Source organism: Saccopteryx leptura, chromosome 2, assembly GCF_036850995.1.
Source record: "Saccopteryx leptura isolate mSacLep1 chromosome 2, mSacLep1_pri_phased_curated, whole genome shotgun sequence".
Lineage (NCBI taxonomy): Eukaryota > Metazoa > Chordata > Mammalia > Chiroptera > Emballonuridae > Saccopteryx > Saccopteryx leptura.
The window spans coordinates 355861745-355886824 of record NC_089504.1 but is presented as its reverse complement, the minus strand read 5'-3'; the positions used below and the strand labels follow the sequence as shown (position 1 = coordinate 355886824).

The following is a 25080-nucleotide window of genomic DNA, read 5'->3' as shown; positions in this document are numbered from 1 at the left end:
GAGAGAGAGATCGATTTGTTGTTCCACTGATTTATGCATTTATTGGTTGATTCTTGCATGGGCCCTGACTGGGGTTCAAACTCACAATCTTGGCGTATTAGGATGATGCTTTCACCAAATGAGCTACCAGGCCAGGGCCCGGTAGGGTTCTGTACACCAAAGAACATCAAACTAAGCTGTGTCATTGATGATGATATTTAATTCTGGAAACAGTCACCTGGAATCAGCTGTTCGCTTTCGGGTCTGACCCTGATTTTGACTGCTGACAGAATGTAAGGGCCGGAAAGGTCATGTGCCCAGATTGCAGGTAAACATCACAGCAAAATATTGCACTCCCTTCGCTGCTTTCCAAAATAACCACTTCTTGAGGAACAAATTAAACCTGATTCCCCAGTCCTAACATATTGTAGCTCTGAGCTTTGAAGTGTCTGTTTTCACCGGCTTTGATTTAATGTAACAAAAATCCTTTTTTTTTTTTTTTTTTCATTTTTCCGAAGCTGGAAACGGGGAGGCAGTCAGACAGACTCCCACATGCGCCCGACTGGGATCCACCTGGCATGCCCACCAGGGGGCGATGCTCTGCCCCTCTGGGGCGTCACTCTGTTGTGTCCAGAGCCATTCTAGCGCCTGAGGCAGAGGCCACAGAGCCATGCCCAGCGCCCGGGCCATCTTTTGCTCCAATGGAGCCTCGGCTGCGGGAGGGGAAGAGAGAGACAGAGAGGAAGGAGAGGGGGAGGGGTGGAGAAGCAAATGGGCGCCTCTCCTGTGTGCCCTGGCCGGGAATCAAACCCGGACTATTGCACGCCAGGCTGACGCTCTACTGCTGCGCCAACCGGCCAGGGCCAAATCCTTTTTTTTTTAAGGTGAGAATAGGGGAGATAGTGAGGCAAACTCCCACATGTGCCCTGATCTGGATCCACCCAGCAACTCTGTCTGGGGCCGACAATCAAGTACCAAGCTGTTTTTAGCACCTGAGGCTGATGTACTCAGACCAATCGAGCTATCCTCAGTGCCTGGGGCCATGATCTGCTCAAACCAATAGCGCTACTGGCTGCTGGAGGGGAAAAAGGGAGAGGGGGAGAGTGAGGGGGAGAGAAACAGATGGTTGCTTTTCCTGTGTGCCCTGACCTGAAATCAAACCTGGGATGTCCATACACCAAGCTGACACTCTATCCACTGAGCCACCAGCCGGGGCCAAATACTTTCTTTTGACTTGGCATTTTGCTTTTCCTTTTTAGATTGGCATTTTTATTTTAAAATATATTCTCAGTGGTTTCTTTCTCAGGGCTTGACTTGAACTTTAGCAAATTAAAACAGGTTATTCTTCTGTGTTCAGAGAGATGCCAGATGCCGCTTTAATTTTAGTTGCAATTCTCTCAAGAGAGCCTTTTAATCATTCCTGGAGTAGGGCTGGTAATCTCTGAAAACAAGATGAACTGGGAGGCTTTTACCTTGACCCAACTCCCTTCTTTTTCTTTGCACTTGAGGCAACTAAATTGGAAGGTGGATGTCCTGAACCTTAGCATTTTACTTGGAATTTCCTCTACTGCTGACACCAAAGTTTCCTTTAGTGTTAAGATCAAGAATACTTAAAAAACCAGACCTAACGGCATGGTCTAAAACTACATTTGAAATGTTTTTTTCTCATGGGAGTAATTCTCAGCTTCCCTGGGTTTATGAAGAAGAGTGTACCAACGCCGCTCCTAGTTTCTAAATCCACACTGTATTTAGTTAGACTTCCGTTTGGCTGTACATGGAAAACCCAAACCACCAGTAGCTTAAGATAGAAGTTGATCTTGAAATGGTGATGAAAGATGGTGGCTCCACTCTTCAGTGTTCTCAGGGACCCTGGCTTCTTGCAGCTACTCTCCTTACCATGTCTTTGCTTTGATTTGTATGCTCTTTACCGCAACTGGTGGTATTCACATTCTAGCCGTAAAATGAAAAAAGGGGGGGGGGGGAGAGGGCAAAGGTACCCATTGAGGAAGGGCTCTAGCAGCTGCCAGGGGAAGACATCTGCTTATATTCCACTGGTTAGAACTTAGTCACATGGTCACACTTAGCTGCAAGGGAGGCTGGGAAATGTAGTTCCTTGTCTCCCAAATGGCTATGTGTCCAGTTAAAAATTCTATTTTTCTTTTTCCTATTTTAGCAAGATAGGAATAAAGAGAAAGAGAAGGACATTGATCTGTTCTTGTATGTGCTCTGACCAGAGATCAAACCCGCAACCTCTGAGCCTCCAAGCTTCAGGATGATGCTCCAACCAACTGACCCATTTGGCCAAGGTTAAAAATTCTATTTCTATGCCATATACTCTAGGGCAGTGTGTGTGTGTGTGTGTGTGTGTGTGTGTGTGTGTGTGTGTTTTAATTTGTTTATTAATGAGAGAGAGAGAGATAACGATTTGTTTCTGTATATGCCCTGACTGGGGATCGAACCAGCAACCTCCACATGTAGAGATGACGCTCCAACCATCCTTCAGTAGTGCTGTATTACGACCTTCACGTCAATCTGTCAATTGCTCTTGTTTCTAAAGATTTCTGCCTTGCTGGGATGAGTTCTTTGACTCTCCCCCTTGCTTCTCCTCACTTGCTTGTTAATTAATTAATGTTTTTGTGAGAATCTGTAAAACCCATGAGAGGAAGCTGAGATAACAAGTTCAATATGCTTCTGGGATTATTGCTGATTTTGCAGTATTAAGGTTACAGAGGGTGCCTGTGAAAAAGTGGTCACCTTAACCACAGCCTTTACCATGACCTGAGTAACGGGCATGTTGGTCAAATAAGTTTGTAAATATGATGTATATGTTTGCTCGCTTATAGTTTGCATTGGGTGTGGGGGACAGGCTGTAAGCTGGCAGGGTCCTTATAGCCTAAGGCTTAATTTTAAGACTAAGCTTTTCCCCACACTCTTGACTGTTGCATGATGTGGGGTGGTGCACTCTCATGAGGAATCCCATTATGCCTCAGATAAGTGACTTTGTATCAGAGACTTCCTTGTTTGTATATTGGATTAAAGGTTTTGATTTCTACACTATAAAATGGGGCAGAGGAGCCCATGCTGCAGGAGAGCAGAGAAATGCCACGTGGCGGAGAGGAGAAGCAGCCAAGATGGCGGAGTGCTGAAGGAGAAGCCAGTTTGTGCAGAGTTTGTGTAAAGAGAAGGAGATGGGGAACAGAGGTGAATAAGGCTGGTGAGGTACAAACCTTTGATTCTAGGAAACTCGGATAAGTCAGTGGCTTTGGGAGCCCTGAATGGAAAGGGAAGTGTTTTCCCACTGTGTGTATTTCTCACCCGCTGGGTGCAAGTGAGGATTAAAGCTAATAGCCCACCAGTTCTTGGCTCCGTTGTTTCATTACTGTCTGTCCAAATCAAATGCGATCTTGCATGGGCCAGGCGGCTGTGATGGTGGCCGTGGCTACTGGCTTTACAGGGCATATTCAGCAGGTGGATAACCCCGGTCATCGTAAAGCCAGTCCCACATGGCTTATATACGGAGCATATCAGCTGCTGCATGTGAGGTGTCCGTTTGGTATTTACAGGGAGTCAGACAGTTCCCCTTTGCAGAGTAAACAGACCTTACAGTGGCTTTCATCCGATCCACCAGGCGAGCTATTTCCTAAGGAATAATGTGCCATGTGTCTGGGTCTTATACAGCTATTGAAGAAATAAATCCACTGGGTAAGTTTGAAGATCTGATTGGCTTCATTGAACGAGTCGTGAATGTTGGGCAGCATCCCATCTCGCAGGTAGAGTACTCCAGAGGAGCTGTACAGTACAGACGGGTTTTGTGGGCAGAAACTGGGGAGGACAAGAAAGTTATTACCAAAACAAAAGGACCCTTTCAGGCAAGGTTACCTTCCCTTCGGGGAAGGCAGTGATCTTATCAGGCAGATTACCTCAACTTTCTTTAGGAAAATTTAGATTGACCGGTTAAGATTACTTTCCTCCTGACCAGGTGGTGGCGCAGTGGATAGAGCATCGAACTGGGACGCTGAGGACCCAGGCTCAAAACCCTGAGGTCGCCGGCTTGAGCATGGGATCATAGACATGACCCCATGGTCGCTGGCCTGAAGCCCAAGGTTGCTGGCTTGAGCAAGGAGTCACTGGCTCGGCTGGAGCCCCCCAGTCAAGGTACATATAAGAAAGCAATCAATGAACAACGAAAGTGCCGCAATGACACAGATGGTAGTCTGGCAGAAGCGTGAGGGCAGAAAAGACAAACCCACGTCCAGAGCAAGTGTCACGTCCAGTAAGAACAGCTCGCTGCCTCTTCCATAAGGAACGTGGTCCAGTGTACTCAACCTACCACCAGGTAGCTGGCTGGTCTCGGTGGGCAATGGTGCCATCTGAGGGGCTCAGTGTTGTCTCTTCTGTTGGCAGATTGGGCACTCAGCAATAGCTTCAGCCAGGTCAGTCTTGGGACCCAGCAAACGCAGCACTGGTGTAGTTAAGGGGGAGCCAGACCAGGCTTCTTGTGTTCTTCCATCCAAGAGCAAAGATGCTTTCTCTCCAATGGCAAACCACAGGGAATGTGTGCAACACCTCTGCCCAAGGAAGCCTGTTTTGGTCTCAGCCCGGAGGGGCAGATCACGGAGGTGTAACTTGCTATTGAATATTAACTCCTTCCCTGAGTTCTGAAAACTCTGCTTTTCAGAATCCCAGTCTCACAACTACAGGAGGTAGTGATCTTTTCAGGGCATCAGAGAAGCTATCAGATCCCTCGCGCAGACCTTAAGCCACAAATAAAAATTCTTCATTTTAATGTTAAAGAGACACTGGAATTGTTTGATGAAACAATTACGCTTTTAGGAATTTAATTATTGTAAGAAAATAATAAGGATATGCATAAAAATAAAACTGTCAGGGTGAATCACCAGAGCACCGTGTAGAATAGCAAGAAACTAAAAATTGCTTATAGGAAACAATTGGACATTTAGTACATCAACAATGGTACATCAGCAAAATGGAATTCTCGGCAGCCATTAAAAATGTTACAGAACATTTATTGACATGAAAAGGTGTTTATGACATTCTGATGTATGAACAAAGTAGACAGTAAAATAATGACTCAATTTTTTCAAAAAAAAAAAAATACACATGTATAGAAAAAAAAAATACTGCCAAGGATATTCACTAGAGTGGTAGAGTGCATATCCCAGGGGAGGGCATATGTGTGTGTTTTATTTTGTTCTTTGTAGTCCCCTCCTCAATAAAAATTTTTTTTTACTTATTGACTTTAGAGAGAGAGAGAGAGAGACACACACTAGAGAAACAGTGATCTGTAATTTTACTTATTTTATGCATTCATTGGTTGATTCTTGCATGTGCTCTGACTAGGGATCGAACCTGCAACCTTGGTGTATTGGGATGATGCTCTAACCAACTGATCTACTCTGCCAGGGTCCCTCCCTTCCGCTCCCACTTTTTAAATATAAATCACATAATTTGCTTTCATAATAAGAAAAAGTTAATGTAGTTCAATGCCTTCATTTTGATTAAAAGAAATCCATTTAAAAATATCTTCAGTTTTTTTCAGGAGCAGAAATGATTTCTAAGTCACCACAGAGGGAGTGAGTTCGTCCTCTGCGGGAACCGACAGGAACCTTCACGATTCACAGCCCAGGTCCGATGCGAGGGGAAGAACGGAGCATCCTACAGCTTTGGGGCGCTCGCTCCAGCTCTCGTGCCCCAAGGCCGAGTGGTGCCCCTCCAGCCCAGGCCGTCCTATTCCTGCCCGGTCACCAGCTTCATCATCTTCAGAGCCATGTCCCCTTGGTCGGAAGGAACCTAGAACCAAACAGTATCCGAGTTAGTGCTCCGGGTCTGTTCCTGGGGCTGGTGCTCAGGGGTGACATCTGAGACCCGGTTCCCAGTAAGAGCACCCTCTCTGTGACAGCAACCCGGGCATCCCCGACAGAGGCTCTTCTGGGCCGCAATGGTGTTGGCTGGCAGGGGCGTGAAGTCTGCGTAGAGGACAGCGCTTTCTCCGTGTGGGGCTGACCCGCTGATTGGTTCACAGGGGCTGTGCTTATGGTACTAGGCACCAGACTATTCAAGGAAGAGAGGAGATTCTAAACATTTTATAGGATTCTCTGCATAGGAAGCCCCCCAGGCTGGGACCAGAGTAGAAAAACGGCCCAAGAGGGAAGCTAACAGCAAAACCATAAACAGATACAAACAAGCAAGTAAGACCCTCTGTGTGGGTGGCACCCCCATTTTTATACTGTATTCAGCTCTGTTTTGTTTCTCCCTTAGAGTTTTATTAATAATTCTTGTTTTTTGTGTGTTTTTTTATTTATTTTTTATTTTATTTATTCATTTTAGAGAGGAGAGAGGGAGAGAGAGAGAGAGAGAGAGAAGAGAGAGACAGGGGGGAGGAGCTGAAAGCATCAACTCCCATATGTGCCTTGACCAGGCAAGCCCAGGGTTTCGAACGGCGACCTCAGCATTTCCAGGTCGACGCTTTATCCACTGTGCCACCACAGGTCAGGCCTAATCATTCCTGTTTTAAAAAAATAAATCTCCTTCCCACACGCCAAAGGGGGGAGGGGCAGAGGCCTCAGTTTCTCCTCTACAAAGACTGGGGCAGAGAGTAAATGTCTCCGAGGTCTGAAACTCCACGGATCCGGGTTCTCTGTGGCATATCACTGTCCCGGATTCTCCTGCCAAGCCAGGCCACACAGGCATGGTGGGGCTTACCAAAATGACATTTAGTGTACTGAAGGGGAAGTGGTTGGGGTTATGATTTAATAGCAGCCTTGAAGAGCTATTTTAAGGCTGCCCCCAACTGATCTCTTGTTCTTTCTGTGACAAACCAAGAGGAAATGGGTCTGAACTCCAACTCGGCGCCAGCCTGTGGTTGGCTCCCCCCTCTCTCCCCTCCCACCTGCCTCCGCAGGGACCCCTCTCGTAATAGCTCTGTGCTCTAAGACACAGTGTGTTCTCGCCCCTGAAGGTACTGAGATAGTGAGAGCCATGAACTAAATGCGCTTTGAACCCTGTCCTGCAGCCTTGTTCATTCTCTCTTCAGATCGTTTCTTCCTTCCTGTTTCCTAAGGGAGTCGTCTTGTTCATTCTCTCTTCAGATCGTTTCTTCCTTCCTGTTTCCTAAGGGAGTCGTCTTCTCTCCCTCATTGCTCATTCGTTCACTCCAACCAGCCTTGCCGTGCGGGCTTCAGAGCCTGCCGTTCACTAACAATGTTTGCCATGACGGCCGCCGACACCAGCGGCTCCTCTCTGCTCGGGGGATGCCACCCGTCCTGGGTCTCCCTCCTAGTTCCTGGCTGCTTCTTTCTCAAGTCTCCTTTGTGGGTCCTTCTTCTGCCTCCTATCTCCTGAATACTGGTGTCCCCAGGGCTCGGCCCCCTGCCTTCTCCGTACTTGACTCCCCAGTCTCCGTCTGCAAGGACAAACATTTGACTCCAGATTCACACATACACGCGCTTTATACATTCGGTTGCCTTCTGAGCTGTTCTGTGGGCAGCTACCAAGTCCTGCCCTCTCTGCCTTAAGGCCTCTACCTCCCTCCCTTCTGGATTTGTACAAGCCTCCGAGATTGGTGCTCTACCCCAGTCTTGTCCCATGCCTTCTGCTGCTGGCATACTCTTTTATAGACAAACCTAGTAATTTTACGTCTTTGCTTAAAACATTTCAATGGCATCCCATTGCTATCAAGAAAGGTCTGGGGCAGAGGCAGATTAAGGTCGGTTGAGGCCCCGGGGCGCAGAAGAAAGTATTGGGCCCCTTAAGAAAAAGAGAGAGACGGGGGAAAATAAAAATACATGTTAAACATATTTTTAAATAAATAAAAAGTATTAAGTACTATTAATGTTGAAATTGCACATATGAAACCAAACATGGTGTCATTAGAAAAAAGTATAAAGTTGGGGTTTTGCGAGGCCCTTCAGAAGTCAGGGCTGGTGCGCGTGCCCGGTGCGCCCGCCGTTAAACCCGCCTCTCGCCTGGGGGTCCTTCTCATGGTGTGAAGCCTCCCTTCCCACTCTCGTCTCTGCCCAGTGTCCCTCCCGAGGCCTTGGCTGCACTCCTCGCTCCTGCATTCTGCCCTGTACCTGGCTAGCTCTTGCCCATTAGGTGGGGCTCCGTCTTTGGGGACCCCAAGCCTGGGCCGGGCCCTCTGCCCTGGGCCAGCCCCTGTCTTAGCATTTCTCACCCCGTGTCGTTAGGGCCTCTGCCTGAGCCTCATGCCCTTGAGGACAGAGACGGGGCACCCTCCACGTAGCCCAATACCTGGCACAGTGTCTAGCAGTCACAAGACACTCAAACGCTTGTTCAATCAATAAAGGAAACTTTCAGGATCTGGAAAGTTCTTAAAAGGAAACCGAGGGTCAGAGAGGTTCAGAGTATGTCGTCTCTGCAAATAGCATATGCTTTCACTTATCGGTGGACTCGAAAGATTTTCTATAGAGATTGTGTCCTGAGCGCAATGGAGCCAAGGGGGCAGGAAAGGCCGGACGACACCTTACTGTCCCTCTCAACTAATACTGGACAGGAAGCCACAGTCCTGCGGAGAAGAGAGACCCTGTGTTTACATGCCCAGACCAGAGCATAACCGTGACGGAAGCACCCGGGCCCTCCTGACCTCCGGGGTTCCTCCCCCGGCCTCTTGGCGGGTGTGCGGGTGCCTGTGTGTAGTGGACTCAGCTCTCCATCACCTCCTTCCGCCCACAGAAACCCCCTCAGTCAACATACAGCCTGAGGAAAACAGTGCGCTCGCCTTGCAAATGCGGGAGTCTGCCAGCCTCCCTGCCTGTGCTTGCAGGCAAAGCCTCCTCCTAACGGAAACCCGGGGGCCCCCAGAGCCCCCTGCTCGAAGACACTCCCCACCGTGCACCAGCTTTTCTGCAGCGGGGACTCAGCTGTGCCGCACCCCCCGGGACTCGGCCTCCCGCACCCCCCGGGACTCGGCCTCCCGCACCCCCCGGGACTCGGCCTCCCGCACCCCCCGGGACTCGGCCTCCCGCACCCCCTGGGACTCAGCCGTCCCGCACCAGGGACTTGGCTTTCCCGCACTGGGGACTTGGCTTTCCTGCACCCAGGACTCGGAGACTCGGCTCTCCTGCACCCGGGACTCAGCCTTCCCTCACCCACTGGGAACTCAGCTTTCCCTCACCGGGGACTCGGCTTTCCCTCACCGGGGACTCGGCTTTCCCACACCCGGGACTCGGTTTTCCCGCACCTGGGACTCGGCTCTCCCGCACCCGGGACTAGGGGACTCAGCCGTCCTGCACCCGGGACTCAGCTGTCCGGCACCCAGCTGTCCGGAGCACTGAGCTTTGGTTTCGCTTCCTGAAAATGTCAAGGAAGGAAGGTGTCTCCCTTCTTCCCCTGAGACAATTTGGTTTATTCAGAACAAACCATTAGGAGCAAAGTAGCATTATATTCATTCAACCTGGAGAGTAAAAAGGTCAGAGAGCCCAGCGAACTCCCTCAGGAGGACTTACTCTTTGCAATAATTTCTAGACTCAAAGGAATGAGGCGCCAACGGCAGAATTTTGTTAGGAGATCTCGAGACACTCCCAAGCCCCAAGTGCTCCGGTGAGACCAACGCGGGCCGTGCACCCACGCACGACCAACTACCTGTGGCTTCCCACTCAGGACGAGTGAGGGTCTGGAACAAAAGCAGACTGTCTCACCATGTGTCCCGCTCTGAGGATCCAGTAGAAAGCCAGGTTCTTGTGGCTCTTGACAAAAGCAGATGTTTCAGAAGATTTAGGGTCGCTGTACAGGGGCCTCCACTTGAGCTGATTGAATTTGGACAGTTCCGACCACTTCAGCTGCCGCACCCAGGCCTCCTGACCTGGTGAGGGGCACAAAGAAGGACCTGGGGTTAACTGCTGGGGAGAGGAGGAAAAGAAATTTATGTCCTATAACTTGGCTTTCCCCAAAGTATAGTAATGTGCATAAAACTCACCCGTGTGAAAGGCAAAACCACAGTGAGCTATCACCTCACACCTGTCAGAATGGTTGTTATCAACGGGACAAGTAAAAACACGTGAAGGGGTTGTGGAGCCAGAGGAACCCTCACTCACGGCTGGTGGGAATATAAACTGGTACAGCCCCTAAGGAAGACAGTCTGGAGGTCCCTTCAAAAATTAAGAACAGAGCTACCATAGGACCCAGCAATCCCTCTTCTGGGTCTCTACCTCCCAGGATTTGAAAACATTTATTTGTAAAGAGACGTGCACATCCTATGTTCACTGCAGCAGTATTCGTGGTGTCCAAGACGTGGAAACAACAGAAGTGTCCTTTGATAGGTGACTGGATAAAGAAGATGTGGTGCATATACACAACGGAATACTACTCAGCCATAAAAAAAAAAAAAAACCACTGCCGTTTGTGACAACAGGGATGAATCTGACAATATCAGGCTGTGTGAAATAAGTCAGATGGGAAAAGTCCAGAACCATATGATTTCACTCATATGTGGATAAGAAACTGAAAGCAACAAATAAACAAACAAGAAAAACAAATAAAAAACCTCAAACAACAGAATGGTGGTTACCAGAAGGAATAGAGGGTGGAGAGAGGTAGAAAGGATTAAGAGAGTAAAAAAAAAAAATATATATATATATATATATATAGATGGAAGGAGACATGACTTTGGGCGGTGAAAATACAATACAATATACAGATGATGTATTACAGAATTATATGTTTGAAATCTATATAAACTTATTAAGCAATGGCATCCCAGTAAATTTAATAACTTTTTTTTTTTTTAAAGAGAAAAAAAAAATACTTATCCTTGCAACAATGTCAATTCTGATTCAGTAGGTCTGGGTGGGGCCTGAGCTTCTGCATTTTTAGCTGGCTCCCAATGATACCCAGGCTGACAGAGACAAACCTAAGAGCTGTGAAGCCCAACCAGTTTTTGCCTTTAACTCTCCTCCTGCTGTATGCTCCGTAGGAAGGAAATCAGGGGCCTCTGGAGGTGACCGGGCTGTCAGGAGGACAGGGAAATCTCCGGGTTAGGAGATGAATGTGTGCATTACCCCAGCGGTTTATGGAAGAAATGCAGAACCTTTTCATGTCATCCTTAGTGCCCTTGGCTTACAAGTCACAAAAATATTCAACCCTGCTGACATTAATTAACACATCACACCCACCAGACCACATGCCTCGACTGCCTGCTGGTTCTGAGAACCTGCCTCTGTCCTTCCACTTGGCCCTCCTGAACCCAGAAGCGGGCATGTGGTGACAGCCATGCGACAGGGATTCTGCAAAGACCCTTTTCCCCTGGGTCCTAAGGTTTTCAGCGCCGTTGGGGTTTAGTCTGAATTCACCTTGCAAGGTTTTCCCTCAATTAAATGTCCATCTATCCAATGGTCTGAAAAATGTCTTCTTTTTATGTTTGTGGTGGGGGTAGGTGGTGTTCTTATCTTTAATTATACTCAAAGGCCCCAAAAGCTGGACAGACCTATGGTTCTCTGAGAGGTCACAGCCGCAGGGAGCGCCACCCTTGTTTGCAAGAGTCAAGGTCAGGGGTGGATGGATATAACAGAAAATGGCCTTCTTCCTAGTAATCCAGTGTCACCAGCCCCAACACTGAGGTGGCTGAGGCCGGGTCCCTCCCAGCTCAACCCACGACACGGCCTCCACGTGCCCCTCAGAGTGTCCCTACCCATGGTGTCCACGATGAGGTCGAGCTGTCCGTTATACACGGTCACGTTGACCCCGGCGTCCAGCAGCTCGTCCACAATGCTGACGGCTGGCTTCATGAAGTCCTCCTCCATGTTCAGGAAGACGTTGTTCGCCTGGCCTGCACGTGGGGAAGGAGAAAGAGGTGGCGGCTTGGAATCTGCCAGGACGAGAGGCGCCTCTCAGCCCAGAGCCGCCGGGGCTCGGGCTCCCACGTGCAGGCCCCGGGCAGCCCCTGGCAGAGCCTGACGGCACAGGTGCCTCACAGCAGGGACCGCCGCCGGGCTCGGGCTCCCACGTGCAGGCCCCGGGCAGCCCCTGGCAGAGCCTGATGGCACAGGTGCCTCACAGCAGGGACTGCCGCCGGGCTCGGGCTCCCACGTGCAGGCCCCGTGCAGCCCCTGGCAGAGCCTGACGGCACAGGTGCCTCACAGCAGGGACTGCCGCCGGGCTCGGGCTCCCACGTGCAGGCCCCGGGCAGCCCCTGGCAGAGCCTGACGGCACAGGTGCCTCACAGCAGGGACCGCCGCCGGGCTCGGGCTCCCACGTGCAGGCCCCGTGCAGCCCCTGGCAGAGCCTGACGGCACAGGTGCCTCACAGCAGGGACCGCCGCCGGGCTCGGGCTCCCACGTGCAGGCCCCGTGCAGCCCCTGGCAGAGCCTGACGGCACAGGTGCCTCACAGCAGGGACTGCCGCCGGGCTCGGGCTCCCACGTGCAGGCCCCGGGCAGCCCCTGGCAGAGCCTGACGGCACAGGTGCCTCACAGCAGGGACCGCCGCCGGGGCCCCGTGCCCCAAGCTGGTCAGGCAGAGGGACGGCGTGGACAGCACGTGCGCTCCGGTCACACACGTGCGGTGACACCGGCAAAGGCATTTCTAATGAGGAACTGACACCTCGAGGGGGCCACTGCCCAAGGAAACAGGGGCCAGAGTCAGTCCTTCCCCTTTGCCTAGTGACACTAGGGCCGAGTTTTAAGTTCTGAACAGGTGGGGCTACCTTGGTAATAAACCAAACCAGACCCAGACTGGTTCATAGCTGGCCCTCAGTAAAGCCCCGTGGAGGACGAGCCCCAGGCAAGAGGAGAGGGTCAGTACAGCATTTCCACTGGACTCCTGACCACCACCACCACCACCACCACCACCACCACCATCATCATCATACTAAAAAATATCATCACCATACTAGACATCATCATCATAACACTAAACAGTATCAGCATCATCATAACACTAAACGATATCATCATCATACTAAACGATATCATCATCATCATAACACTAAACAGTATCATCATACTAAACAGGATCAGCATCATCATAACACTAAACAATGTCATCACCATCGTGCTAAACAACATCGTCATCACCTTCATCATCACACTACTACACAACAGTAACAACAAGAGCGGCTCCCTTGATTTGTATTTGCCAGTCACTGTGCTAAGGAAGAACTTTACAAGCAACATCTCATTCCCCCTCCATCACTACCCTGGGGAGCAAGTCTCTTAACCTGCACAATGCTTCAAGAACACGAGGCTCAGAGAGGCTAAGAAACGCGTCCAGTCGAAACAGCTGGTCGGTGGCAAGCTGGGATCCGAACGCAGGCCCGGTGGACTACGTAGTGCGTGGGCATAACCACAAACGGGAACTCAAGACACTGGGGTATTGGCCAAGGACACTCGATCCTTTCCGAACCATAAAAAGACACATCGGGAGCCAAAGAGAGTTTTCTATTAGTCATCATCTGAAAAGAAAGCGTCACCTGGCCCGTCCAGTCCCACGGGGCAGGGAGGGAGGGTCCCTATCACGGGGAAGCAGGGCTGGAAACACCCCTGTAAAGAGAAAATGAAGGAGTTGAGCTGAAAATGAGCCCTTAGGAGTCTGAGCAGGACGTGGCCTCCTGTGACAGCTCCCCTCTCTTCTCGGCTCTGTCATTGTCACAGCTCCCACAGTTGTCCCCTGCCCTGGCAGCTCGGACACACGCTCTTTTAATTGATCTAATTTTTCTTTCACTTCTAGAAAACTCTGAGGGATGAAGGGGAAATGGAGACACCGGGTCTAGGATGAGACGCTGCGGACGGCAGGCTGGGAGGACGGCCCGTGTCCCCTGAGGAATCCGAGGCCAGGGCCAAGCCTCAGCCTCCCAGCAGCTGTCAAGGGCCCACCCTAGAAACCACCCAGACCCTAACTCTGCACTACGTCACACACAAACGAGACCCCCTCAGCTTGGAGTCGTCTCCCCTCCGGGAGCCTCGGTGTACCCCTTGGCTCCTGGCTTTTCCATAGAACTAACAGGAACTTACCCAAGACTTCTACTTGGCCTTGGTCTCTGTGGACCTCAATTTTCCTCCCTATGGCCTTCAGGCCACAATGCAGTAGACACCTGGTCCACATTGAGCACCAGGAGGCCTGGGAAGGCCGGCCAGAGAGCTGGTCACACATGTCCGAAAGGACCTTTGCCTGGCAGTCACACCTGTCACCCACTGTGGCCTTGGGCATGGCTTTTCTAAATCTCAGTCTGCTATTATGACAACCTCCAAACTGATACACAAGCAAAGAGTGCAATGACCCCACTCACCCACCTGTGACTTCAACAATTATCGACTTATAACCGAGCACTCCATTTCTCCCCCAACCGACCCCCTTCTCTGACCCAAACCTGGCATGGTATTTAGCGTCGCTACCTGTTTGCTCCTCTACACAATGTGGCTAATAATACCGTTCTACCTGCAACATAATCACCATCAGCAAAACCCATCCTACAAATGCAGGTCTTTGAATGTGCACCTTTCGTCACCAAGCTCCCCCAACTCTACAAGTGGCACTTGAAAAAGTAGGTCACAGAAGTTACCTCCCCAGGAGCAATCCTCAGGAATGATTTTGAGCTTCGTTCTGATGGGGCCATTCATGAGCTGACTTAAGTTGTCCCGATACAGGTGTCTCACGTGGCGATAGTAGAGGTGAACTGAAATAAACTGGTACACGGTGAGTCAAAGGAGTGGAAACGAGACCAAGAGGACCTCTCTTCCAAGCTGCTGGGACTGCCGGGCGTAGGAGCGAGGCTTTCGGCTGAAAAATGAACCGTGTCCCCCCGACTCACGCCGGATGGAGGAGCAAGGTCAGAAACACGTTGAAAGTGGAGTTTTACTAGTGTCGATCGCTGCATTTTAAGTACTTTGGGGCCATGGGGATTATCCGGCGTGGCCAAAGGGGTCATCAGCTGAGAAGTGGAATCCAGAGCAGAGGTTTTCAAAAACTGGGTCACCGACCGGTCCGCCAGAAATTTCGTGTGGGTCTGAGAGTTAACCCCCCGCCCCGATGCTATGTGAAGATTGTACAATGATCTTAGTCGAATTCGCTTATGCTCAGGGTGATTTATCTCTGCCTTAGCAGTCCCCAAAATAATTCTCCTATTTTCACCGGTCCCCAAGTGTAAATAGGTGGAAAACCACTGCTCCAGGACCCCCGCAGCCTTTGGATGTCTCTTCCAGGGGGTGGATGCCGCCCTAGGCACTCACAATGAAGCTGGGGCGGCTGAGAGACAGCTCAGGCCAGCCTGCGGGAGGACTGACGTAATTGAGTGTGCAGAAGCTGGTCGCCAAGCTTCAGGCACACTGTGCTCCGTGAAAGAAGCCAGATGTTCAAAAGACTACCTATTGCATGATGCCATTTCTATGTGATGCTCTGAAGAGGCAACCAGTGGTCAGCAAACTCATTAGTCAACAGAGCCAAATATCAACAGTATAACGATTGAAATTTCTTTTGAGAGCCAAATTTTTTAAACTTAAACTATCTAGGTAGGTACATTCCTTACCAAGGTAGTGCCCGCATGTGGTGTTTTGTGGAAGAGCCACACTCAAGGGGCCAAAGAGCCGCATGTGGCTCACGAGCTGCAGTTTGCCGACAAGGGAACAGTCATGGTTGCCTGGGGCTGAGTCACCGGCAAACAGACCTGTGGGGTCCTTCTGGGAAACATTTGGGAACTGGACTGCGGGGACGATCGCACAACTCCGTGAATGTACTAAAAGCCACTGAATATACACTTCAAACGGGTGAATTTTATGGAATGTAACTTATCCATCAGTAAAGCTTTTTAGTCTGGTGACAGATGGTTACTAGGCTTACTGTGGGCGATCACTTTCTAAGGGGTACAAATGTTGAGTCACTGTGAGGTATACCTGGTAACTAATAAAATATTGAATGTCAACAGTCATTTAAAACAAATCAATAACATAAAGCAGTGAAAAGAAATTGGTTTCCTCTCACCCAGAGGATGAGACAGGGTCCAGCAACTTCCCAGTTCACTCACCTAGGTGGCTCTGGGTGAATTCGAGGCTTGACTTCATTGTGGCCATGGGAGCACTTTTAGTTAAGATGTTGTAGAAGTTCACCCCGTCCGTGTTCTGAAATATAGTATATTTGGCTGTTTGTTTTCTGGACTTCTCCACTAGCGACGCTGCAAAGCAGCAAGGCACCTGGCCCTCCATCTTATCCAAGCACAGCTTGATCTTTGCAAATCTGCTCGGCCCAGAAAGAAAGGCAGCAGGGCAGTGCAGTTAGCCCGCCTCCTGGGGGTAACGAGCCGAGCCGCTCCCGCATAGGAGTGGAGCTCTGAGGAAAGCACGTGCCCGTGGGTTCGTTTACAGGGAGTGTGAGCTGCACAGGGTCCCCACACGAGAGTCTGCGGCCAGTGCTTTCTGCCTTCTGGCTCACTGGGGACAGAATGCTGCTTACCGGGGATCCCCACACTCACCTCTACAAGACATACTGCTTCTACATAGAGCTCGCACCTTCAATCAAGGGACAAGCAAGTCTTACAGGCCTGGGTGGCTTTCTGACCCTGTCACTGCTCAGACACGTCAGATTGTCATGTAGCACGACTCCTGGAGTCCCTGGATAGACCCCAAGCCTGACAACACCACTGAGGGGCTCTCCCTCCGTGGGGAAGACACCACTGGGCAGGCCCCCCGAGAGTGCAGCCTGTTACCTGTTCAATGACCGTCTCTGCTTGGCCCCACAGCTGGGTGGCCTCTTTGTAGCGCCCCTTATTTATGGCGTCCAGGACTTGCTCTGCCACCTGAGACACCTCTGCCAGACCTTGGTCATCGAGAAGAGACTGGAACGCAAACCAAGAACACAAAAGGCCACTTTGCTTAAGAAACACAAACCTGACTTTGCTCCAGGGAGGGACGGGACGGGCGACCGAAAAGGGGGGTTTATAATATTATACGAAATGTCTGTTACAACTCATCTACTTATAAAGGAGGAAATAGAGCAGAAACGTTGGCCGAGTCTCGGTGGTGGGTCTACGGGTATTCACGCTGACCTTCCAACTTTTCTGCATAGTTGAACATTTCTGTACTAAAATGTTGGGGGCATTTTAAAAAACTGTGTTTCCTGTACCCGGAAAAATGGGATAACTATGCTGGTATTTCCTTCCATCTGTCCCTGAGGCCAGCTATTTGCTCAGGGTCTCCAATTGGCTATGGACTAGAAGTCCCTAGAAGGGCAATGTCCACCATGCGGGCACACTCGGCTAGCTTTGTCCTTCCTGAGGACAGAGCCGGAAGACGCTGACCGGGCTGCTACTGACCGCGGAGGGTACCGAGGTGAGGCCCCGCCAACTTACCATGCTGTACAGGTACGGTCCCCAGGAGAGCACCGAATCTAAGGGAAACCAGACAGGGACAAATAAGTCTGTCACGGCTCCATCCTTCCAAGGAACCACCTAACTAGCCTCCCTCCCACAGCAGAAACCCGGCGGCTTCACGATCACAGGGTTCCTTCACTCAGCAGGGCCCGTGCAGGAAAGGAGAGGGTGTCTCCATGGCTGGGAGGCGGGACGAGGGTGTGGGGGCCTATGTTGAGTCAGGGCTGATGTCTTTTAACTATTAATTTGGTGCATTAATTGGGCCCAGCGAGTGAGTCACAGCCAACGATGGCATCCCCACCAACAGGCTGTGCTCATGCCGACTTTGAGGCTTTGACAGCTTAAAATATTTCCCCGCCCTCAGTTCTGCTTGACTTCCTGCTTGCATCTCCAATGTGGGGACACTAGTTTCTGCCAAGTTGCCAATTAAGGAAGAAGACTAATGATTTCATAATTCAGGTGTCTGTGGCTATACTATCTATTAATTCATTTCTTTTTTTAAACTATATGTAGTATATTCTTATTGACTGATTTAAAAGAGAGAGAAAGAGAGAGAGAAAGACACACACACACACACACACACACACACACACCACACACATCAATCTGTTTTTGTATGTGCCCTGGCCAGGGATTGAACCAGCAACCTTTGTGTATTGGGACGATGCTCGAGCTATCCAGCCAGGGCAATCAAACCATTTCTAATCCACAAATTGAGAATTTACAAAGGGCCTGAAGCCAGTTAGGACCTTTTTAGGATACAAATAGAAGACAATGGCCTGACCAGGTGGTGGTGCAGTGGATAGAGCGTCGGCCTGGGATGCGGAGGACCCAGGTTCGAGACCCCGAGGTCGCCAGCTTGAGCGCGGGCTCATCTGGTTTGAGCAAAAGCTCACCAGCTTAGACCCAAGGTCGCTGACTCAAGCAAGGGGTTACTTGGTCTGCTGAAGGCACATATGAGAAAGCAATCAATGAACAACTAAGGTGTCGCAACGAAAAACTGATTAATGCTTCTCATCTCTCTCCGTTCCTGTCTTTCCTATCTATCCCTCTCTCTGACTTTCTCTAAAAAAAAAGAAAGAAAGAAAGAAGACAATGCCTGCCCTCAATGAGAATAGTGGGGCTTGGTTCAGACAGGTTCACTGTTCCCACATGCGATGTTAGGCTGGCGCCTTTGAGATGTGCCAGCCAACAAAATGGCCAGGGCCACAAGTGTTAAAGTACATTGAAATACGTCCCTCCTTCACCTGAAAGCCTTCCATGGCAACCTAAGGCTGAGAGCATCTCAAAGTATGTTTCAAATAACCTCAGTTCTGCAGAATTTTAATCTAGGTGTTAAAAGAGAAAACTATTGGGTGAGACATCTTTGGGGTTAGGTGAACTATAACATATTTCTTTGCTGCAGGACTTCTCAGAATCTTGGATGTGCCTGTGAAACCCTGAGGAGCAGAGTGGTATTTAACGCTTCCAAAACTTAGCTGACCACAGAGCCCTTTGGACAGCATCTCAGTGGACTGGTATTCTTGAGTACACCCTGAGAAATGCAGGCATTCCAGGGCCTTCTGAACCAACCTACCCATTACCACTCCAGTTAACCTCTAAGCCAGTGCCCTGGTTTCTTGAAATACAAAACTGTCTGCGAATTCTCCAGTGCACCCCACTCCCTGCTTGACCTCGACCAGAGACTGACAAACCTTTTCTCGAAAGGGACAGCCAGCCAATAATACTCTTGGCTTTGCAGGTCTCTGTTGCAACTACTCAACTTCGCTGGGGCGGCCTCCAAACAATATGCAAATAAATGGGTGTGACTGTCCCAATAAAGAACCTATTTATCATGTGGCAAGGCAGATTTGCCTTGTAGGCCATAGTTTGTGACCTCTGACGTAGGCCTGAGATGTCTATAGAATTTCCTGCAATGATGGAAATGTTCTCTATCTCTGTGGCCCAAAAGAAAAGTCAACAGCCACGTGTGACTACTGTGCACTTGAAATGTGGCTAGTGCAACTGAAAGATGAAAGATTTTATTATATTTTAATGAAATTAAATGTCAATAGTCACAAAGAGTTCTATGGCTACCATACTGAACAGTGCAGATCCTATAAGGCAGTGGTCCCCAACCTTTTTTGGGCCACGGACCGGTTTAATGTCAGAAAATATTTTCACGGACCGGCCTTTAGGGTGGGACGGATAAATGTACCACGTGACTGAGACAAGCGTCAAGAGTGAGTCTAAGACGGATGTAACAGAGGAAATCTGGTCATTTTTTAAAAATAAAACATCGTTCAGACTTAAATATAAATAAAACAGAAATAATGTAAGTTATTTATTCTTTCTCTGCGGACCAGTACCAAATGGCCCACGGACTGGTACCGGTCCGCGGCCCGGGGGTTGGGAGGACCACTGTTATAAGGAGCACGCATGTATAGCCTTCCCAGCACCAAACACAAGACCTATTACCTGGTAAGCAATTATTAATTGCTCATGACGTTAATAGTACTTCTCCCTCAAAAGGGAGTACTTCCGGGATGGAGGGGTGATGCTGAAATGGATCTGGACAGGGAGCTGGGTCATGGCAAGGTGGAAAAGATTTTGGACGAGACGAAGAGCACTGGCAGAGTCATGAGGTTGAACCTCCTGGCCTTCCGGAGGCAGTGCAGGGTAATGGTGAAGTGCACGGATTCCAGTGGCTGCTGCTTGGATTTGGGTCTTGGCTTTAGCTGTAGGACTCAAGAAAAAATTGCTCCACCCAGCTGAGTTCCACCTCTGAGGCTCACCATCTCCAGAATCGGGAGAATCACAGCATCTATCCATGCAGCTGGTGCAAAGATTAAATGAAGGTAACGCGTGCAAAGTGCTTCGTGTTGTTAGGAAACTGTGACGAGAGCCCAGCAGGAAGCGTGGGGCCAGGGCTGTCATTCTGAGGGAGGCATCTGTCAAGACACCTGCTGGACCCTCGTGCCTCTGACCCAGAGACCTGCCGCCCTGTGATGCTCCAGGAGCTGCGTCCAGGACGGACAAACAAGCAGCAGCCCTCTCCCAGCGATGACTCATCGGGTTCTCGAGTGTGCTACTACTCCCTGGAGATGCCAAGAATGAGGGCGGGAGATCACCACTCCAAGCAGCACCCGCATACCCTGAGTCCGTGAGGGACACGGCTCTGTGCACACGGATCCTCCCCCGTGGCGACCACCTCAGTCGAGCGGCAGAGCACAGACAGCCTGGAAAGCTCCCTCGTGTCCCTTTCCAGCTCACTCCCCTCCCTCCTCCGCAGGGACTCGCTTCTGATTTCTGATTTTCTAGTTTGGTTTTGCCTGTGACAAGCCAGCTTCTGCTAGGTTAGAGCAGTGGTTCTGAACAGGGGTACTTTTGTCCCCCGAGGGACATCTGGCAATGTCTGGAAATTTTTTTGGTTGTTATACTGGAGTGGAAATATTGGCATCTAAAGGACAGAGACCCTAGACCAGGCGGTGGTGGAGTGGACAGAGCATCAGCCTGGGATGCTGAGGACCCAGGTTCGAAACCCTGAGGTTGCCGGCTTGAGCGTGAGCTCACCAGCCTGAGCACTGGGTCTCTGGCTTGAGAGTGGGGTCAGACATGACACCATGGTCGCTGGCTTGAAGCCCAAAGTTGCTGGCTTGAGCAAGGGGTCACTGGCTCGGCTGGAGTGGAGCCCCCAGTCAAAGCACATATGAAAAAGCAACCAATGAATAACTAGGGAGCTGCAACTATGAGTTGATGCTTCTCATCTCTCCCTTACTGTCTTTCTCTCTATCAATTAAAAAAAAAAAAAAGGACAGAAATGCTGCTAACATCCTATAATGCACAGGACAGCCCCCCTACAACAAAGAATTATTTGACTCAATATGTCAATCGTGCTGAAATTTGGAATTCTGTGTTGGAGCTAACCCACTAAGGTGACTATTTTGGAAGTCTGAGGTCAAAACCTGGATGTTGGCACCATAAACAACTTGATTTGTACTCTCAACAAGGATGCTGATGCTCAAGTTGTGAAACCGTGAACCAGAGGTGCAGGACCTGATGGTGAACTCGTCTTATCAGCAACATGAGCAGCAGATGGCCACTTCACCCCACACGCTCACGCCAACGTCAGGCTGGTGGAGGGACAAGAGGACAAACAGACCCGGGTTTGAGTCCCGAGCAGGCCACTCGTTCTGCATGTCAGAGGGCAGATTCCATCACCTCTCCGAGCCTTTAGAATGTTCAACTGTAACACTGGGTTCTTCTGTTATGAGAACCAAGTAAGAGAATTCGGTTCAGTCCATCAGAACCCACAGTGGGTACGTGTAATGAGTTCTCTTCCCCAAATTTTCTAGATAGCCCTGGGGCACACACAGTGTGTGTTAACTTCTCCAAGGACCCAGAAAAATTCCATCACCCTGTTCTTTAACCTGGATAACATAGAACAAAGTCCGTGGAAGGGTGGGGGAAGGAAGTAATGTCTAAAAATTCTGTACTCACCAACAGGGGAGATCCAGGAGTCACCCAAAGCAACCCCAGAAAAGTTGCACTTGATGGTCCCTTGCTGAATGGCCTGAAAGAGGAGAAGCCAAGAGACATCCTGGCCAAGGGGACTCGGGGGACTCCACCCCTTACTGAACACGAAGGAGCCCAGTCTTCATACACTGCTTTCACGAGCACAGAAAACTTCTGCTTCCCCGAGACCCCCCAGGTCTCCGAAGACTTCCGATACCCACCAGAGAACAGTAACTCTTTCCTGATACCATGTGCAAAGTGAGTGGGGACTGTGAGCTTCTCCTACTCTCTTCACAAGGCTGTCGGCAGGATGTGTGTGGGGTCTGGTGCAGCCCCGACCTATTTAGAAGGGACATTGCTGTGCCTCCTCTACCCTGAGGTCTGATCTGTCAGAAGGTGCTGAGTGGGCTTCTTGGGTACAATCCTCGCTGTCCACGCTCTAGTCACTGAAGGGCTGGGAAGTCCTCAGGGTGGCACGATGCCTTAGGACTAGGAGCTTGTGCTCCTTTGCCCCTTTTTCCCACTTAACAGTAAATACAGTAGCAGAAAATGAGCAAGAATCTGAACATCGTGGGATAGGCTGAATGAATTATGGCTATTTCCATGGTATATGATGCCACTTAAAAAAACCAGGAGGCATTCTATGAACTGATATGAAAACATCTCTAAGGTACATTGTCAAGTTAAAAAGAAACATATAGAATAGTGTGTAGTATATACTATCATTTGTATAAAAGCCAGAAAAAATATATGTGAGTTAGCTTTTACAGGCATGACATACCCTTGGAAAGATACAGAAGACACTCGTAACAGAGGTATCCTTAGGGGAGGGGACAGAGGCAAGAGAGGGAATTGTTACAGTATACCTCCTACGTTTTTGAAATTTTGAATCATGGGCCTGTACAAGCTATTCGGAGATCTAACATAAGAAAACAATGATATCCTGACTTTGAACACTGGTCACTGAAGAGAAAGAATTATGCATTTTTTCAGGTTTTTTCAGAAGGAAATTATTTCAAGTTACCTAAATAGTCCCTGGCAATGAGGGAAAGTTCCACTTTATAATGAAATAGCTGATAGAGGTGAACAAAACAACAGAAGAACATTGTCCCAAAACACCTAAGGAAATTAATGACTTGCATAAGGATTAAAAACTGATGGTAGGCCCTGGCCAGCTGGCTCAGTGGTAGAGCATCGGCCTGGCATGCAGAGGTCCTGGGTTCAATTCCCGGCCAGGGCACACAGGAGAAGCGCCCATTTGCTTCTCCACCCCTCCCCCTCTCCTTCCTCTCTGTCTCTCTCTTCCCCTCCTGCAGCCCAGGCTCCATTGGAGCAAAGATGGCCCGGGCGCTGGGGATGGCTCCTTGGCCTCTGCCCCAGGCGCTAGAGTGGCTCTGGTCGCGACAGAGCGACGCCCTGGAGGGGCAGAGCATCGCCCCTGGTGGGCGTGCCGGGTGGATCCCGGTCGGGCGCATGCGGGAGTCTGTCTGACTGTCTCTCCCCACTTCCAGCTTCAGAAAAATACAAAAAAACAAAACAAAACAAAAAAACTGATGGTAAAGCCATTCGGTGAAAGATGGATTAAGGGGCTGGAAATCCATATGGTGTGAAAATGACACCACTCAGATAATTTTCTATCCAGGGGTGGGCGTGGATGTATGAGTTCAGTGGGGTGATCCCACCAGATCTAAATGTTATACGCCTTCTGACTGGATGCAAAGTGATGTGTACAACGTCACCTACATCAGAGTTTGGCAATTATTTTAGAATAAAGGGCCAGATATGAAATATTTTAGGGTTTGTAGAACAAACAGTCTGATGTTGCAATTATTCACTTCTGCCATTGTACTGTTTAAGCAGTCATAGGCAGTATGCACTTAAATAAAAATTCTAATAAAACATTTTTTGTGGGTGCCGAAATTTGAGTTTTATATAATTTTCGTGTGTCACGAAATATTATTCTTCTTTTCATTCCCACCACCAGCACCACTTGAAAATGTAAAAGCCATTATTAACTCCTGGGTTGTGAACAAGCAGCTGGTGGGCTGGGATTTGCTCTGTGGGCTGGTTTTCTGAAACCTGACCTATTCTGATACAGACTAACAAAAACTCTTACCTTGACTGTTGTTTTGGAAGCTTTTCATGGTTACTATGACAGATTTGCTTTTACTCTGTATGTACAAGGTCCTATTCAAAGTATATTCAATATCAGGTGAGTATAAAAATTAACACTATCAGTCTGTCCGAAACCAAAACAACAAAGTCACCCTGCTTGTTACCTTGTGAAGTTCCAGAGCGATGCCAGCAGCCATTTTTCCTCCATAGGACTCTGAGAAAATGTAGAACGGGACCGTCTGGCAAGAAAAAGAGTTTACAAAGAAGGAATCATCCTGAATCACACGGGTTAATCTCACATTTCTACTGCATGTAACCGCCAGACACACCTGCGTGCACTGACTTTCTCCCTCCCCATACCTGATTATGTCTGATTAGAATACTGGCTGGAGTATTCCTGCAGCGGAAAACCACCTTTAATGATGACAGAAACAGAAGCCCGCAATCCACAAGCTGATCTCTCTGAAGTCAGCCGGGCACTGACGTCTTGGAGAACTTTATTCTGGTGGAAGCCGTGTTCTCACTGTTGACCCCTTGCTTAGCTGTTCCTGAGGCTCTGCTCACCTGGAACTCCTGGCGGCAACTGAAGAAGTCCCTCAGGAGGACCATCATGTCTGATGCCACGGTGGCAAGGTCTTTGGCATAGGTGCCGTTCTTGTCCACGTAGCTGAACCCGGTGCCCACGGGGTTGTCCACAAACAGGAGGCTGGCGGACTGGAGCTACATGCCACGGAGGAAATCCAAACGTTACAGTCAGACAGCCAATCACCGATGAGCTTTTGATCCTCATGTATGAGCTCAACACAAACCACACACGTGAGGCTGTCTGTGTGCTTACGATCCCGCTGCTAAAGGGAGTTGAAAAAATAACGCAACCGCCTGACCTGTGGTGGCGCAGTGGATAAAGCCTGGACCTGGAACGCTGAGGTCGCCGGTTTGAAACCCTGGGCCTCCTCGGTCAAGGCACATATAGGAAGCAACTACGAAGAGTTGATGCTTCCCGCTTCTCCCCCTCCCCCCCCCCCGCCCTCCTTCTCTATCTAAAAAGCAATCAATAAAACAAAATTAAATAAAAATTCTTTAAAAAAAATAATGCAATCAACAGTTCACATGCTACAGAGATGTTCACCTGAAACCTATGTACTCTTTCTGATCAGTCAC

General features: G+C 49.5%; 1 protein-coding gene across 1 annotated transcript in view; it reads right to left on the bottom strand.

Moving 5' to 3' along the window:
* Nucleotides 1–4983: 4983 nt before the first annotated feature.
* SCPEP1 (serine carboxypeptidase 1) overlaps nucleotides 4984–25080 on the bottom strand; it is a 31296-nt gene continuing 11199 nt past the window's right edge. Inside the window, exons 4-13 of the mRNA XM_066364638.1 lie at nucleotides 24484–24639; nucleotides 24084–24158; nucleotides 21790–21862; nucleotides 17290–17327; nucleotides 16648–16776; nucleotides 15970–16063; nucleotides 14512–14625; nucleotides 11645–11782; nucleotides 9657–9820; nucleotides 4984–5790 (exon numbers count right to left, since the gene is read on the bottom strand). Of these exons, the coding sequence (XP_066220735.1) occupies nucleotides 5728–5790; nucleotides 9657–9820; nucleotides 11645–11782; nucleotides 14512–14625; nucleotides 15970–16063; nucleotides 16648–16776; nucleotides 17290–17327; nucleotides 21790–21862; nucleotides 24084–24158; nucleotides 24484–24639 (1044 nt within the window). The 3' untranslated portion in view covers nucleotides 4984–5727. The remainder of the gene's footprint in view (nucleotides 5791–9656; nucleotides 9821–11644; nucleotides 11783–14511; nucleotides 14626–15969; nucleotides 16064–16647; nucleotides 16777–17289; nucleotides 17328–21789; nucleotides 21863–24083; nucleotides 24159–24483; nucleotides 24640–25080) is intronic.